Below are 18,641 nucleotides of genomic sequence, written 5' to 3'. Positions count from 1 at the left end.
GAAAAGCTCATATTACCATCCACAAGTACACAAATACACTGAGTACAACAAAGCCTTCTTTTTCACATGAGGATTTTCATTCCCTGATCTTTACTCTCAAGGCTTGCTACTTATTAAACACTGGTATGAAAACAGTATTATTTAGGTGGATCCATCCATTTCCTTTGGTTAGAGAAAGCCATTCTCATATACCATCTAAAGCAACAACCTGTGCTTCAGTTGAAGACTTGATTAACCTTATATCTGCTTCAGTACTGACAGAAAACAAACACGAATGAGATCCTGGTTCTCATTGGTTTTTAACTCAGATCCCCCTCATCTCCTGTGACATGGTACCATGTGTGCCTGTGAGTGCTGGTCTCACCAGGTATTCCTCATTGAATAACAAAGGGGATAAATACTTCAGAAAGATGAAAAGGAGAAGGGGAAAAAACAAACAAGCAAACAAAAACCCCTTGGACCTGACATTATGGAAAAAATAAAAAAGACACTAAGATGAAAAAAAAAATAGTGTCATGGTTTACATGTGGGATTTTGATGGAATCTAGGGCTGTGTTTTAATTCAAAACTCACCATCTCAAAACCACTTCTTTTCATCCGCCTGCAGGACTTGAGGTAAGTACGTATACGTTTTCTGGCACGCTCTTGATACTCAGGGAATTGTCGCCTGCATGAGTCAATGATAGCCTGGATCTTTTCTTTGGGCTGCTTAGAGATTGGGACCATTCGGTCCAAGTTTTCATCTACAAACAGCCTGACAAACATCTGTTGGCAAGAGGGAGACAGAGGAGAAGGGTTTGGAGGGCTGCTGTCTGCTGTTCCTAGCTTCCTGTCTTGATTACCGATAGGAAAATACTCTTTTCTGCCTTATGCACTGAAGAACTTTGCAATGGAAAGCCAGAAATTTTAAGCAAACACCCTTTAAAGGCTTTCTAAATGGTTGGATAAAAAATAGAGAGAAAAAAGAGAGAGGCAGACAGACAGACAGACAGACAGAAAAGTATAGACTATCGTGTAGGAAAAAAAAATCAGGAAATAACAGTAGACTGTGACAATTAAGCACCCCATCAAATTCTCCATTAATGATAAATGCGACTGCTACATTGCTATGCTGCACAGTGCACTAATCTCTGAAAACAATGGACTCTTTTGTCATGCATGATTAGATAAGCCGGGAAGGCAAGAGAAATAACTGAAGACGGGCATAGTCTTCCGAGGAAGAAGCTGAGGCCCCCTCATCCACTAGGTAAACATGCATACTCACACAACACAAATCCAGTTTTCAGCTCACATTTGGCTTTAAAATTCTAAAACAAAACACAGCAATTCTGGTGTCTGGTTGGCAAAGAGTGTTTCATGTACTTTTTAAATCCTTCTGTAAATTAACAGACATGTCTCTAGAATATCCACATTTACCAGCAAGCAACAACATGAAAGTGAAGTGGTCAAAAGTAAGCCACACAGGGAGGGTGGCCAGACTCACATTAAAAGCTTTCAGCCGCTCGGCCTCAACGCCATCTGTCTCGTTCACTTTTTCAGAATCGTCGTGGTCATCATGGTCATCTTCATCCTCATCTCCTCTGTTTAGAGATAGGTCCTCGGCACCTCGGTCTACGCTCTCATTTTTGCCAGAGTCGTAGCTTGAGTAGCTATGTGCAGGAGACTGAAAAGAAAGGGGCAAATTGCTGTTTTTGTGTTTATCGCAGAGCATATAAATTCTGTTTTTAATTTCAATGGTTTCTCAAAAATCTTGCTGAAAGAAGTTAATCCCAGAGTTGTGGCTATTTTAATTTGAATCAAAATTAATGAAGTTTAGATGAAAAATCCATCTCCTCAGTCACACCAGTTACATTACAAGTGCTCAATAGCTGCAGAGAACATTTCTATCACTGCAGAAAGTTCTATTGGATTTAGCTTTTTGAGAGCAAAGACAGTTTCCACTCAATATACATACTTAAAAAAAAAAAAGAAAAATCAACCTGTAATCACCTTTGTGAGAGAATCACTGAATCATATATTCTTAGAAACAGAAATGACCTCAGAGGTTAGTCAATCTAACCGTATCAGTATTTTTTTTTTTAAACAGATAAGGAAACTGAGGGGTGGATATATTTAATTGATTTGCCCAACAAGGACTACACAAAATATTGATGCTAGGGGTGCTAATTATAAGACAAAGTCTTGAAAATCAGTTTTTAAATTGTCTGTGAGTCTTAGGATGGCACTGAATTTTGGTCTAGAAAAAAGGAACCAGGTTTACTCTGAATCACGTTAAGCTTAATGCTTCCTAATGCTTAATGGAAGATGAATGCCAGCCGGCACAGTTCTCACAAACTTCGATAACCATGTTCAAGACTAACCATGGGTCCTGCAGTGGTATCTCCTACTTCTTTGTCCATACAGCACCTTTGCCTTTCAGAAACAGCCTCTGCTCCCCTAGGTGAGAAGTGCCAATCCCCGGGCAGCAACCTTCTCTACCCCAGCTGTGCCCCAACTTTACCTCTGGGTAACTGAAATCAAGTTGAATCCAGCAAGGCTAAGCAGAATAGACTCCTAATAACATCATCTGAGATTATAGATTCAACTGTGCCTGAAATTAACCCATCAGCTGTGTGATACTCTACCTCTTCTACACCCCATCCCCCTTCATTTTCTCTTTGCTTAAATCTTAAATAACAGTAGACTGTGTCTGGAGTGGTATAGAAATCAATCATGGTAAGGCCAGATTAACAATCCAATTGAGTCTGGAGTGGTACAGAAATCAATCATGGTTAGGCCAGATTAACAACCCAAATTTCACATATGAGAATTTAGATACATAGGTGACCTCAGTGAAATAGATATCTCTGTAAACAGCAGCAGCATCCTCAAATCAAAAAAGTAAAATACTTTTGAAAGAACCTCACAATGGGAAATTTTAAATCAGTGGTGTTCAAAAATGCCTATGTGCGATAACATATGTGTAGTATGTTGTAAGGATCACGGTAATATCTTATTACTGCATAATCAGAGGAAGAATAATAAAAGTAGAATAGATCCCTGACATAAAAAATAAAGTTACAATTTAAAAAACATATTTTATATTACTGTAATATTATAGTATTTCAAATTATTAACAAGGTAGATTTACCTTAAAAAATGTAAGGCAAATATTCCATAGGTTTGAAAAATATACTATATATTTTTAATGCCAATGTGCAACATTTTAAAAAATGTTACAATACACTGAATGCAAATATGTTGGGCTAATATATTCTTTCCACATGCCACGTGAAATACACAACCTTGCCGTCTGCTATAAACAGAACCATTTGGAATGACATCGTTTTACACCTCTACTCCCTCTGGGTAAAGAAGACCCAGTCTTACAGACCTGAGAATATTGAGAATCTAAATCTAAAACATAATCAATTTTTCCTTAATATAAACTGAAATTTGTATAACTCTGAATCCAGTTTCTCAGCTGGAGTGTCATTTCCTGCCTCTTTCACTGTTGAAGATACTATTAACTAGCTTTCAAGGCCAGTCCAAGTAAATTCAATTTCCACCAAGATTCCCTCTTCTTTCTCAGTCTCCTTCAATGTTTCTCTAAACTGTGAAGTCTTAATATACTATGACATTTGACACAGAATTAAACACTATCATTGTTCTCTACTTTTCATGTTAATTTGCATTTTCTTTCAAGCTAGACTGAGATAGGCACCAACACATGACCTCTACTTCTTCTCTCACAGCAACAAAGAAATGTTCTCTACAGAAACAGCATTTAAGACTGTCAGCAGTGTCCCCTTTTCTACAAAATTATTTGGTCTTAAAAAATGGGGGGATGAAGCCAAGTCACAGATTAGGAGAAAATATTTACAAAAGGCACCTCTGATAAAGGATTGTTAGCCAAAATACACAAAGAACACTACAAACTAAATGATAAGAAAGCAAACAACCTGATTAAAATATGGGCCCCAAACCTTAAGAGATAACTCACCAAAAGAGATAAACAGATGGCAAATAGACATTTCAAAGAAGCTCCACATCATATGTTATCACGGAAATGCAAATTAAAATAACAATCAGATACCACTATACACCTATTAGAATGGCCAAAATCTGGAATATCAACATCAACATCAAATGCTGGTGAGGATGTGGAACAACAGGAACTCATTCACTGCTGATGGGAATGCAAAACGGTAAAACCACTTTGGAAGACAGTTTGGCAGTTCCTTACAAAACTAAACATACTCATCGTATGAGTCAACAGTCATGCTCCTTGGTATTTATCCTGAGTTAAAAACTTATGTCTACACAAAAAAACTGCACAGGGATTTTATAGCAGCTTTATTCAGAATTGCTAAAACAAATGCAATCAAGATATGCTTCAGTATGTGAATGGATGCATAAACAGTGGTACATCCAGATAAGGGAATATTATTCAATACTAAAAAGAGATGAGCTAATTGAGACGTGAAGGAACACCAAATACCTGTTACTAAGTGAAAGAATCCAATCTGAAAAGACTACATATTGTATGATTTGGGCTATAAAACATTTTGGAAAAAGCAGAACCATGAACAGTTAAAAGATCACTGGTTGCCAGGGTTTGTGGGGGATGGGGGATGGGGGATGAATAAGTGGAGCACAGCGAATTTCCAGGGCCCTGAGAATACTCTATTTGATACTATAATTGTACATACATGTCACTATATATTTGTACAAACCCATAGGATGTACACCACCACAACTCCTAATATAAACCATGGACTTTGGATGTTTATAGTTTCTCATTGTAGATTCATCAGTTATAACAAACGCACCACTCTGGTAAGTGATGTTGATAATGAGGGAGGCTATACATGCATAGCGGCAGGGGGTGTATGGAAATCTCTGCATCTTCTCAATTTTGTTGTGAACTTAAAACTGCTCTAAAAAATAAAGTCCTTTTTTAAAAAATGGGGAATATGGATATTGGGATGATAATCTAGAATGAAGTCATAAAAATTACTATAGTCTTTTAACAACCCACATAAAATATTGCAGTCTCTACACCATAAACCTACCTTACTTTATTAAGAACTTTGGATGACCATACTCTAAGAAGACTTAGTTTCAGGAGCAATTATTTTCATATTCCAGATATAAATTGAAAAAATCCAAATTAAATCTTTTTTTAAAGGTTTTATTTATTTGACAGTGAGAGAGTGCACAAGCAGGGTGAGAGGCAGAGGGAGAGGGAGAAGCAGGCTCCCTAACAAGCAAAGAGTCTGATGCGTGGCTGCATCCCAGGACCCTGAGATCGTGACCTGACCTGAAGGCAGATGCTTAACTGATTGAGCCACCCAGGTGCCCGCAAATCAAATCTTAAAAAAACCAAAATGTTAAGGAATCACCACTTAGGCCCTATAGAAGATGAAAACTTGCTTATTCTCATAACACACGTGTTAGTTCATGGGGCCAAAAGTATATCTTTGCCTTGATTACATATTCCATTTTTTCCTCTTGAGATAACCTGTGGCTCTCCTTAGCAAAGACTTCTTGAAAAATACATTTGCACTTCTATTTTCTCTTGTTTTTACCACCCTAATAGAACTGCCAGCTCTGGACCTAGGAAACCTCACTTCCCTGCCCTAGAAAGAAAGCTTAATCTGTTTGCTTACTCTGTGGTCAGAACACAGAATGGCCCAGAGAGCAAGACCATCCATAGTGCTTGATAGGAGACCCAGCGGAGGCTAGAGGGGCAATTTGTGATATATATAGCCAAGGGAAATAAAAACAAACCTTTCATTTCTTTATCATGCCCTAAATAAGGTAAGATTCTCATGAATTGAGTGGCAGGCATCCATGCTTTCATAATAGCCTGTATGTAGCTCTGTCACAGCACTGATCATGAAATATAATACAAGTTAGCTTATATGTCCATCTTTCACACAGCCTAAGAGTGAATTGATGTTGGGGTCACTCAGAGACCATGTCTTTTCCATCCTTAAAACCTTGCACAATGTCAAGCACATAGTGGGAATAAGGTAATAAATGTTTTCTGAATAAGTGATTGCTTATATGTTAGAGTTGTACAGAAGATAATTTAATTTTTAAATTGCAATTTAAAAATTTGCCAGTTACTTTTTTAATTGAGTTATAATTGACAAACAACATTATATTAGTTTCAGGTATATAAAAATGATTTGATATTGTAGGAGTTCTTATATATTCTGGATCATAACCTCTTATTGAATACAACATTTGCAAGTATGTTCTCCTGTTCATTGGTTTCCTTCACTGTGCAAAAGCTTTTTAGTTTGAGGTAGTTCCATTTGTTTACCTTTGCTTTTGTTTCTTTCGCTTTTGATGTCAAATCCAAAAATCATCACCGACACAGACATCAAGGAAGTTACCGCCTATATTTTCTTATGGGGTTTCATGTCTTACTTCAAGTCTTTTAAAACATTTTAAGTTCATTTAGGTACTTGGTGTTAGGTAGTGGCTTAGTGTTATTCTTTTGCATGCAGCTGTCCAATTTTCCTAACATTGTTTATTGAAGACACTGTCATTCCCCATGGTCTGTTCTTAGCTTTGTCACAGATTAGTTGACCATATAGGTATGGGTTTATTTCTGGTCTTTCTATTGTGTTCCACTGATCTATGTGTCTGTTTTTATGCCAATACTATATAGTTTCAATTAATATAGTTTTGTAGTACATACTGAAATCAGGGAGCATGATGCTTCCAGCTCTGTTTTTCTTTGTCAAGATTTCATTGGCTATTTAGGGTCTTTTGTGGGCCCATACAAATTTTAGGATTATTTTTCCTATTTCTATGAAAAATGCCATTGGAATTTTCATGTGTCTAAATAAATTTTATTTATTTGATAAGACTGCATTGAATCTCTAGATTACTTGGGATAGTAATATTATTTCTTCCAATCAATCAGCATGGAATATCTTTCCATTTGTATCAGTTTTAATTTCTTTCATCAATGTCTTACACTTTTCAGTGCATAGGTCTTTCACCTCCTTGGTTAAGCTCATTCCTAGGTAATTTTTAATGAGATAGTTTTCTAAATTTCTCTTTCTGATAATTGTTATTAATGTATAGAAATAAGTTTTTAATTGAAGTATAGTTGAAGCACAACAGATTTCTGTATATTTGGTATTTTGTAACTTTACTGAATTCAGTCAGCTTTTAAAAATATATTATTGATTACTAAATATATTGGGCAATCTTAGAATCATTAAAAATATGAGTAGTCTAGAAGCAATGGTTTTCAAAGAGTGCTTGTTATATCAGCAGTGACTGCATCTCCTGGGAACTTATTATAAATACAGATTATTGGCCCCCATCCAAGACCACCTGAATCAGACACCTTGGGGCTAGACCCAGCAATCTATGTTTTCACATGCCCTCTAGGGTATTCTAATGCTCTCTAAAGTTTGAAAAACACTAGCCCAGGGTTAACTTCCATTTACAAGAAATAAGGCAGATAGAATAACAAGTTAAATGACACCAGAGAAAGCAAAGAGAAACCCAAATTATGAGACATTATATAGGACAACTGACTTTGGTTCTGCAATAAATGACACCAGAAAAACAAGTGACACATTACAAGAGATTTAAGAGGTGGACAGACATACTTTTATGGAATCTTACAGATATTGTGAGGTTTTTTGGGGGGAGGGTAGTTCAAATTGAAGGTTTTGGCAACCCTGTGTCAAGCAACTCTATCAGCATCATTTTTCCAACAGCATTAAGCTCACTTTGTGTCTCTGTGTCACACTTGGTAATGCTTACACTATTTCAACGTTTTTCTTCATTATTGTAATTGTTATGGTGACTTGCGATCAGTGATCTCTGATATTACTATTGTAATTGTTTTGGGGCATTGCAAACCATGCCCATAAAAGACAGTGAACTTGAGAAAGTGTTTGTGTTTTGACTGCTCCACTGACCAGCTGTTACCACATCTCTGTCCCTCTCCTCAGGCCTTCCTATTACCTAAGATAACAACAAAATTGAAATCAGGCCAATTAATAATCTTCTAATGGCCTCTGTCAAGTGAGTCACATGTCTCTCACTTTAAATCAAAAGCTAGAAATGATTAAGCTTAGTGAGGAAAGCATATTGAAAGTGGAGACAGGCCAAAAGTGAGGCCTCTTGTGCCACCAAATTGTGAATGCAAAGGAAGAGTTCTTAGGGGCACCTGGTTGGCTCAGTCGTTAAGCGTCTGCCTTCGACTCAGGTCATGATCCCAGGGTCCTAGGATTGAGCCCCGCATTGGGCTCCCTGCTCAGCAGGAAGTCTGCTTCTCCTTCTCCCACTCCCCCTGCTTGTGTTCCCTCTCTCGCTGTGTCTCTCTCTGTCAAATAAATAAAAAATCTTAAAAAAAAAAAAAAGAAAAGTTCTTGAAGGAAATTAAAAGTGCTATTCCAGGGAACACATGAATAATAAGAGAGTGAAACAATAATATTGCTGATATGGAGATAGTTTTAGTGGTCTGTAGAGAAGATCAAACCAGCCACAGCTTTCTCTTAAGCCAAAGACTAATCCAGAGCAAGGCCCTAACTCTAAATAAAACTTATTTAGACACATGAAAATTCCAATGGCATTGAAGCTAGCAGAGAGTGGTTTATGAGGTTTAAGGAAAGAAGCTATCTCCCTAACATCAAAGTGCAAGGTAAAGCAGCAAGTGCTGATGTAGAAGCTGCTGCAAATTATGCAGATGATCTAGCTAAGATAATAAAGGTGGCTACACTAAATAACAAATTTTAAATACAAGAAGTAACAGCCTTATATTGGAAGAAGATGCTATCTAGGATTTTCATAGCTAGAGAGAAGTCAATGCCTGGCTTCAAAACTTCAAAGGACAGACTGACTCTCTTGTTAGGAGTCAATGCAGCTGGTGACTAAGTTGAAGCTAATGCTTACTGACCATTAAGAAAATCCTAGGGTCCTTAAGAATTATGCCAAATCCATTCTACCTTTGCTTTATAAATGGAAAAACAAAACCTTGATGACAGCACATTTGTTTACATCATGGTTGACTGAACATTTTAAGCCCAATGTTGAGACTTAGAAAAAACAAAAGATTCCTTTCAAAACATTACTATTCATTGACAATGCACCTAGTCACTTCATCTCTCATGGAGATGTACAATAAAACCAATGGTTTTATGCCTGCTAACACAACATCCATCCTGTAGGCCACAGATCAAGGAGTCATTTTGAATTTCAAGTCTTATTTAAGAAATACATCTCATAAAGTTAAATTTCCATATATAGCAATTCTTCTGATGGATCTGAGCAAAGTAAATTGAAAGCCTTCTGGAAAGGATTCACCATTCTAGATGCCATTCAGAACATTTGTGATTCATAGGAAAAGATTAAAATATCAACATTAACAGGAGTTTATAAGAAGTTGATTCCAGGGGTGCCTGGATGGCTGTCAGTTAAGCATCCAACTCTTGATTTCAGCTCTGGATATGATCTCAGGGTCAGGAGATCAAGCCCTGCATTGGGCTCCATGCTCATTGCAGAGTCTGCTTGAGACTACCTCTCCCTCTGCCTCTGCCCACCCTCTCACCCTGCTCTCTCTCTCTAATAAAATCTATAAAAAGAAAAAAAAAATGTTGATTCCAGTCCTCATAAAGGACTTTGAGAGATTCAAGACATTGGGTAGGGTATGTGCTATGGTGAGTGCTGTGAATTGTGCAAGACTATTGAATCACAGATCTGTACTTCTGAAACAAATAATGCAAGATATGTTAAGAAAAAAGAAAAAGAAGAAGATAGCAGGACGGGAAGAATGAAGGGGAGTAAGTCGGAGGGGGAGAGGAACCATGAGAGACGATGGACTCTGAAAAACAAACTGAGGGTTCTAGAGGGGAGGGGGGTGGGGGGATGGGTTAGCCTGGTGATGGGTATTAAGGAGGGCACGTCCTGCGTGGAGCACTGGGTGTTATGCACAAACAATGAATCATGGAACACTATATCAAGAACTAATGATGTAATGTATGGTGATTAACATAACAATAAAAAATAAAAAAAAAGACTTCAGTGGAGGAAATAACTGCAGATGTTGTAGAAATAACAAGAGAACTAGAATTAGAAGTGGAAACTGAAGACATGACTGAATTGCTGCAATCTCATGATAAAACTTGAATGGATGAGTTGCTTCTTATGGATGAGCAAAGAAAGTAGTTTCTTAAGATGGAATCTACTCCTAGTAAAGACACTGTGAAGACTGTTGACATGACAACAAAGGATTTAGACTGTTAAAAAAAACCCAGTTGATAAAGCACTGATGGGTTTGACGATGGACTCCAATTGTGAAAGAAGTTCTCTGGGTCAAATGCTATCAAACAGCACTGCATGTGAGATAAATTGTTTGTAAAAGGAAGAGTCCAATTCGCAAACTTCACTGTTGTCTTATTTTAAGAAATTGCCACAGCCACCTCAACTTTCAGCATCCACCACCCTGATCAGTAAGCAGCCACCAACACTAAGGCAAGACCCTTTAGCAACAAAAAAATTATGACTCACTTCAAATTAATTATTGCCAATATCATGTGATTGTTACATCGTTTTCTGTTGAGAAAACCCTTAATCAAGTTCTCTTCATGTCTAACCTATGAATTTTTAGGGCATTTCAAGTTTTCCTGTGAAGTGAATGATTGTCTTCATTAAAGTGGCATTTTATGAGATTATGTTTTCTTAATATTGGTATACTCTGTCAAGTTCAATATGAAATTTAAATCTTCTCCTATTGTGTTAATATAATTCATTCTTCATCATTAATTATATTTTTCTTACTCCTAAATACTGCCTTTAGTAAGATCTGAAAATTTTTAATACAAATCAGTTACTTTTCAGTGTCAGAACGTCTATGGAGGTCCCTTCTCTTTTATTGTTTTTCATATTCCATTAATACTTTATCTGAGTTTTCTTTCACTTATTAAATATAAAGAAAACAAAATGATATAGTCTTCATATATCTCAAATTAGGCATTTGTAATTTCTCACTTGTTTTGTCAAAAAGATTTTTCCACCCGGTAGTTGAAATGTCATATTTCACAAGACATCTCTGTATTATTACTTACAATTGCATTCAAATCTGCAATTATCCATTTATATAACCATGGACTGGTATTTATTATTTGGTTTATTGATTTACCATTGTGTAAATGCTTTCCAATGATTGAGATTAATCTTAAACAGTTTTTGGATAAATAAGTCACAGTTGACATTTCATCTTGACATTGTTCAATAATGAACCAAATTTAACAATTACTTTGAAAATTCTCATGAAATTTTAGCTATTTCAATATCATTCCTTTTCATCATAACCTCTGAAAGGTAATCTCTCACTTAATAATTTTAAAACTAAAGCTACATCTTTGGTACTTCAAAATAATACAAGTTTTTCAAGCCTGTTCTTCAAGATGTATGTTGGCTAGCACAGTGGTTCTCTCAATTGGCATGCACTAGTATCACCTGAGGTCAGCCTGGCAAGGAGGACTATCACAGACAAGAGGTCCCCCTGGAGGAGTAAGGGAATTAATCCCTAGATTAGTCATCCCTGGCACAGGGGATCTGCACCAGGATAACAAAACCCCAGAAAGTCTGGCTTTGAAGAACAGTGGGGCTTAACTCTGGAAGCTTTAAAAATCAGGGATGCTTAACTCCAGGAGAACTGGATGAGTATAAGAAACCAAGACTCCGCTACTCTGCTTGTAAAGGGTAAGCATGCTATCTCACACACTCCTAGACACAGCACAGTGGCAGCAGTTTGAAAAGTGACTGGGTTGTACATGAAGATTTATTGACTAACTTTAGGCATGCATTGGAAAGGTAGGGAACTTTAGGAACTTTCTCCAGAATGAAAGTACTGGCAGGTACCATTTTTCTTGCCTTTTAGCCTAACTGGCAGATGCTAGTGGAAGGTAGTTTTGAGACTCTCCATCTACTTGGCTAGTACTACTTGCCCTGTGTTCTTTGAACCTGCCCCACCCAACATGCCCAGCTGGCAAGTACCCCTCCAAAGCAGCTTCCCACCCATCATACCTGGCAGGCAGCTTCAGTGGGGACCAGAGTCCTCCCAAAGTCACTACTGTCATGCCACATCCAGCAAGTAGTCCTGGCCAGGACCAAAACACCTCCAAAGTAACCCCTACCCCAGTGATGGGGGAGTGGGGAACAGGCAGTCTTAACCATCAGCACACCCACAACAGTTGTGGCTTTGTTTCTCACCAAGCTGCACTAGGGGCTAACTGCACTCACCAGCCTGCCCACATCATCTATAGCTGGGCTTCTCAGCCAGCCACACTGGGGCCAGCACTGCCCAGCAGTGTGCCCACAGTACTTACAGCTGGTCATTGCAACCAGCTACACTGAAGTGAACCCTGCTCATCAGCATAGCCATAACAGGAGGGTGCACAGAGCCCACATAAAGGACACCCCTGGAGCACCTGGTTCTGGTGACCAGACGAGATTGCATTATGGGCCCCATAAGATAACTTCTACATAAGTCTACTACTTTCAAGACCAGGAGCTATAGATATAGATGACCTACTTAATATATAAAAACAAACACAGAAAGTCAGACAAAATTAGGAGACAGAACACATGTTCTGAACAAACAAAACCGAGATAAAACCTTAGAAAAAATAACTAAAATGGAGATAAGCAGTCTGACTCATAATGATTTTAAAGTAATGGTCATAAGGATGCTCACCAGACTTAAAAATGGATGAATTCAATGAAAACATCAGCAAAAAGGTAGGAAATATAAGAAAGAACCAATCAGAGCTGAAGATTACAATAAATGAAATGAAAATTACACTAGAGGAAGTCAACAGCAGATTAGAGGAAGCAGAAGAATGGACCATCAATCTGGAAGATAGGGTAGTAGAAATCATCCAAAAAAAAAAAAAAATTAAAAATGAGGACAGGTTAAGGGGCCTCTGGGACAATATCAAACATATTAACATTCACATTATAGGGGTTGCAGAAGGAGAAGAGAGAATGGAGCAGAAAACTTACATGAAGAAATAATAGCTGAAAACTTCCCTAACCTGGGAAAGGAAACAGATGTCCTGGTTCAGGAAGCATGGAGAGCCCCCAAAAAGATGAACACAAAGTGGCCCACACCAAGACACATAATAATTAAAATGTCAAAAACTAAAAATAGAGAATCTTAAAAGCAGTAAGAGAAAAGCACATAGTTACATAACAAGAGAAAACTTATAAGACTATTACAGCTGATTTTTCAGCAGAAACTTTACAGGCTAGACAGGAATGGCAGGATAAACTAAAAGTGCTAAAGGAACAAAAAACAAACAAAAACAACAAACAAAACAAAAAACAAACAAACAAAAAATAAAATCAAGAATACTCTACCTAGCAGTTATCATTAAGAACTGAAAGGGGGATAAAGAGTTTCCCAGACTGGGGGGAAAAAAAATTATTAATGCAGTTCATCACCACTAAGCAAGCCTTAAAAGAAAGGTTAAAAAGACTTCTTTCAGTGGAAAAGGCCATAAATTAAAAAAATATATATATATGAAAGGAAAATATTTCACTGGTAAAAGCAAACATATAGTAAAGGTAGTAGATTGATCAATTATAAAGCTAGTATAAAGGTTAAAAGACAAAGGTAGTAAAATCAATTATATCTACAAAAATTAGTTAAGGGATACACAAAATAAAAAGATGTAAAATATGACATCATATATATAGAATGTAGGAAGGGGACAGAGTAAGAATGTAGTGTATACAGAACGTATTTGAACTTAAATGACCATCGACATAATATACACTACTATATACATACACTGTTATATATGAACCTATTGCTATATACATATGTTGTTATATATGAACCTAATGGCAACCACAAACCAAAAACCTGTAATAGACACACAAAAAAATAAAGATAAAGGAATCTAAGCATAAGACTAAAGAGAGTTATCAAATCACAGGGGAAGAAAACAAGAGAAGGGGAAAGGAACAGAGAAGAATTATAAAAACAACTAAGAAAATGACAATAAGTACATACCTATTAACAATTACTTTAAATGTAAATGGACTAAATGTTTCAATCAAAAACACAGGGTGACTGAATAGACAAAAAAAAAAAAAAAGGTCAGGTAGCAATACTTATGTTAGACCAAATAGACTTTAAAACAAAGATTGCAATAAAAGGCAAAGAAGGGCATTACATAATCACAAAGGGATCAATCCAAAAGGAGGACATAATCTTTCAAGTGTCTGTGCACCTGTGTAGGAGCACCTAAATATATAAAGAAAATATTAGAGATATAAAGGGAGAAACTCACAGTAATACAATAATAGTAGGGATTTTAACATCCCACTTACATCAATGGATAGATCATCCAGACAGAAAATCAATAAGGCAACAGTTATTTTGAATGACACATTAGACCAGATGGACTTAAGAGATTACAGAACTTTCTATCAAAATGAACAGAACATACATTCATCTCAACTGCACATGAAACATTCTCCAGGATAGATCATGTTAGGCCACAAAACAAGTCTTAATAAATTGAATTTATTGAAATAAACTGAAATCAAATCAAGCATCTTTTTTAACCAAATGGCATGAAACTAGAAATCAATCACAAGGAAAAAACAAAAATACATGGAGGCTAAATAACATGCTACTAAATAACTAATAAGTCGATGGAGAAATCAAAGAATATCAAAAACTTTTGGGGGTGCCTGGGTGGCTCGGTCATTAAGCGTCTGCCTTCGGCTCAGGTCGTGATCCTGGGGTCCAGGGATCGAGCCCCACATCGGGCTCCCTTCTTAGCAGGAAGCCTGCTTCTCCCTCCCCCACTCCCCCTGCTTGTGTTCCTTCTCTTGCTGTGTCTCTCTCTGTCAAATAAATAAATAAAATCTTTAAAAATATATCTTGAGACAAAAGCAAATGCAAACCACACAACAAAATCTTTGGGATGCAACAAAAACAGTTCTAAGACGTTTTGTTTCTTAAAACCCACCTCAAGAAACAACAATAACAAAAATCTCAAACAATTTAACCTTACACCTAAAGGAAAAAGAAGAACAAAACCCAAAGTTTTTCGGAGAAGGAAAAAATAAGAGAGAATGAAGCAGAACTAAATGAAAGAGACTAAAAGAAGAGAAATGAACTGTTCTTTGGAAAGATAAAATGCACAAACTTTTAACCAGACTTATTAAGAAAAGAGAAGACACAAAATCACAAATGAAAGTGAAGTTACAACCAACACCACAGAAATACAAAGGATTATGTAAAACTACTTCAAAAAATTATATGCCAACAAATTATACAATGTAGAAGAAATAGATAAATTCCTAAAAACATTCAATCTTCTTAGACTGGATCAGTAAGAATTAGAAAATCTAAACAGATGGATTACTGATCCACTTGTGTTACTAATAATAGGAAACTCCCAACAAACTTAAAACCAAGATGGCTTTACAGGTGAATTCTACCAAACATTTAAGCGAGAGTTAATAACGACCTTCCTCGGGTGGGAGGAACTAAGATGGTGTAGTAGGAGCACCCTAGGTTTGCTCATCCCTCAAACACAGCTAGATAAATATCAAATCATTCTGAATACCCATGAAATCGATCTGAGGACTGACAGAACAAACACAACAAGAGGAGAGGAGGCCACATCATGGAAGGTAGGAGGTGCAGAGACATGGTTTGGGGGAGAAATGGATCAATCACAGGTACTGTAGAAGGGAGAGGGCCCTGGTTGGGGAGAGAGAGAGAGAGAAGAGTGCACAGGAAATTACACAAGGAAAACACTGGAAAACAAGGGGGGCTGACTTTCATGAGTTTTTGCAACCAGTGGGGCTCAGAGACTAGTTTTAGAGGTCCAGAGCATGGCTGGTATAGAGCACTGAGGCTGGTATAGAGCACTACAATGATCTGAGGATCACCTAAGACACACTGGGAGAGATGGTTACCCCTTCGTGGAGAGCATCTGAAAGAGATGGCATTGCCTCTCCAGGGAAAAAGGACCTGGCAGGTGCCATTTCCCTCCCCCACCCCTCAGCATAGGTGCAGAGGCACCTGCTGAGGGTGGTTAACCTGAACACCACTGGCTCTTTACTGGGCTTCACTGCAAAACCCATGATATTGCACTCTGATGTGAGTGCACTTCTGGGTCAAACTTGCATCAGTCCTGATGTGGTAAGACTGTCCTCCAGAAGACCAGCATAGGTCTCACCACACCAGGTCCTTAAAGTTTGGAGTTTTAAAACTCAGCAGGCCTGGCTGGGATAAAGACCAAAGTGCATTGCTCTGCTCCAGGCAGGCAAGCAGCCTGGACAGTGTGAAGGCAGTGATCTGAAGGACGTTTGGGACACCAGAGGGAAAATTGTTCACTCTTCTGGGAGGGCTTCCCTGATAGCAGCAAGTGCAAATTCCCCTCTCCAGGAATGAAGGAGCTGGCTAGTGCCATTTCCCTCCCCTGCCCCCTTCCTGAAGTGTCAGACCCTGGACAATATGTGACTGCTTCTTCATAAAACCATTACTTTCAGGAGCAGCAAACCTAACAGGCTTTACTAACACAGAGAAGAAAATAGAGACCTAGACAAAATGCCAAGATGAAGGAATTCATCCCAAAAGAAAAAAACAAGAAAAGGTCACAGCCAGGGACCTAATTGAAACATATCTAAGTAATGCGCCTGATCCAGAATTTAAAGCAACAATCATAAGGATACTAGCTAGGCTTGAGAAAAGCAAAGAAAACATGAGTGAGTCCCTTACCACAGAGATAAAAGAGCTAAAAACTTACCAGGCCAAAATGAAAAATTCAATAACCGAGAATCAAAACTGACTGGATATAATGATCACAAGGATGGCAGAAGTAGAGGAATGAATAAGGGATATAGAGAAAGATAAAATTATGGGGAAGAAATAAGGGTACAAAAAAGAGGGAAAGAAAAATCTTGGGATATGAGTGTGGACTTAGGGAACTAAGTGACTCCATAAAGCATAGTATTATTCACATCTTAGGAGTCTCAGAAGAAGAGAGGGTAAAAGGTGCAAAAGGTTTAGAGGAAATTATAGCTGAAAACTTTCCTAATCTGGGGAATGAAACAGACATCCAAATCCAGGAGGTACTGAGAACTCCCATCAAAATCAACAAAGCAGGCCAACACAAAGACATAATATAGTTAAATTTGCAAGACACAGAGATAAAGAAAAAAATCCTAAAAGCTGCAAGACAAAAGAAGTCCCTAACTTACAAGGGAAGACAAATAAGGTTAGCAGCAGATTTCTCCACAGAAATTTGGCAGGCCAGAATAGAGTGGCATGATATACTGACGACATGCTGAATGGGGAAAATACACAGCCAATATTAGTCTATCCAGCAAGGCTATCATCAGAATAGAAAGAGATATAAAAAGAGTTTCCCCAAACAAAAACTAAAGTATTTCATGACCACTAAACTATCCCTGCAAGAAATATTAAAGGAAACTCTTGGAGTGGGAAAGAAAGACCAAAAGCAATGAAGACTAGAAAGGAACAGAGAAAATCACCAAAAACAATCACAAAACAAATAATAAAATGGCACTAAATACATATATATCAATAATTACTCTGAGTGTAAATTGACTAAATGCTCCAATCAAAAGATATAGGGTATCAGAATGTATTTAAAACAAAACAGAAAGCAAGATCCATCTATATGCTGCCTCCAAGAGACTCATTCTAGATCAAAAGACACCTGCAGGTTGAAAGTGAGGGGATGGAGAAACATTTACCATGCAAATGGACATCAAAAGAAAGCTGGAGGGGCAATGCTTATAGCAGGTGAACTAGATGTGAGATAGGAAACCATCAAAATTCTAGAGAACACAGGCAGTAACCTCTTTAACACCAGCCATAGCAACTTCTTACTAGATACATCTCCTGAGGCAAGGGAAACGAAAGTAAAAATAAACTATTGGGACTTCATCAAGATAATAATCTGCACAGCAAAGAAAACAACACAATTAAAATGCAACCTTTGGAATGGGAGAAAATATTTGTGAATTATGTAACTGATCAAGGGTTAGTATCCAAAATTTATAAAGAACTTATCAAACTCAACACTCAAAATCCAGTTAAAAAATAGGCAGAGAATAGACTTTTTTCCAAAGAAGAAATCCAGATGGCTAACAGACACATGAAAAGATGCTCGACGTCACTCATCATTAGGGAAATACAAATCAAACGTACAATGAGATAGCACTTCACATCTGGGCAGAATGGCTAAATTAACAACACAGGAAACAACAGAGATTGGTGAGGATGAAGAGAAAGGGAACCCTCTTACACCGTTGATGGGAATGCAAGCTGGTGCAGCCACTCTGCAAAATACTATGGAGGAGTTCCTCAGAAGTTAAACATAGAACTACCCTACGACCCAGAAATTACATTAGTAGGTATTTACCCAAAGGAAACAAAAATACTGATTTGAAGGGATATATGCACCATGATGTTTATAGCAGCATTATCAACAATGGCCAAATTATGGAAAGAGCCCAAACATCCATCAACTGATGAATGGATAAAGAAAGAGAGAGAGAGGGAGAGAGAGAGAGAGAGAGAGAGAGAGAGAGAGAGAGAGAGAGAGAGAGAGAGAGAGAGA

General features: G+C 37.5%; 1 protein-coding gene across 13 annotated transcripts in view; it reads right to left on the bottom strand.

The window, feature by feature from the left end:
• The window catches only part of NOL4 (nucleolar protein 4), a 422,575-nt gene that overhangs the window by 114,533 nt on the left and 289,401 nt on the right, over positions 1–18,641 (bottom strand). For 9 of the 13 annotated variants that reach the window (XR_012380046.1, XR_012380047.1, XM_025886832.2 and 6 more), the window contains 2 exons: positions 1,484–1,663; positions 574–765 (listed from right to left, as the gene is read on the bottom strand). Coding sequence is in view for 11 of the 13 variants with exons in the window: in XM_025886832.2 (XP_025742617.1) it covers positions 574–765; positions 1,484–1,663 (372 nt within the window). In the remaining 2 variants the exon portion in view is untranslated. The remainder of the gene's footprint in view (positions 1–573; positions 766–1,483; positions 1,664–18,641) is intronic. The other 4 variants (XM_073898360.1, XM_025886833.2, XM_073898353.1 and 1 more) reach the window with 1 other exon arrangement.

Source organism: Callorhinus ursinus, unplaced genomic scaffold, assembly GCF_003265705.2.
Source record: "Callorhinus ursinus isolate GAN/ISIS: 27379988/994484 unplaced genomic scaffold, GSC_fseal_2.0 scaffold11, whole genome shotgun sequence".
NCBI lineage: Eukaryota > Metazoa > Chordata > Mammalia > Carnivora > Otariidae > Callorhinus > Callorhinus ursinus.
This window is presented reverse-complemented; position numbering and strand designations above follow the sequence as displayed.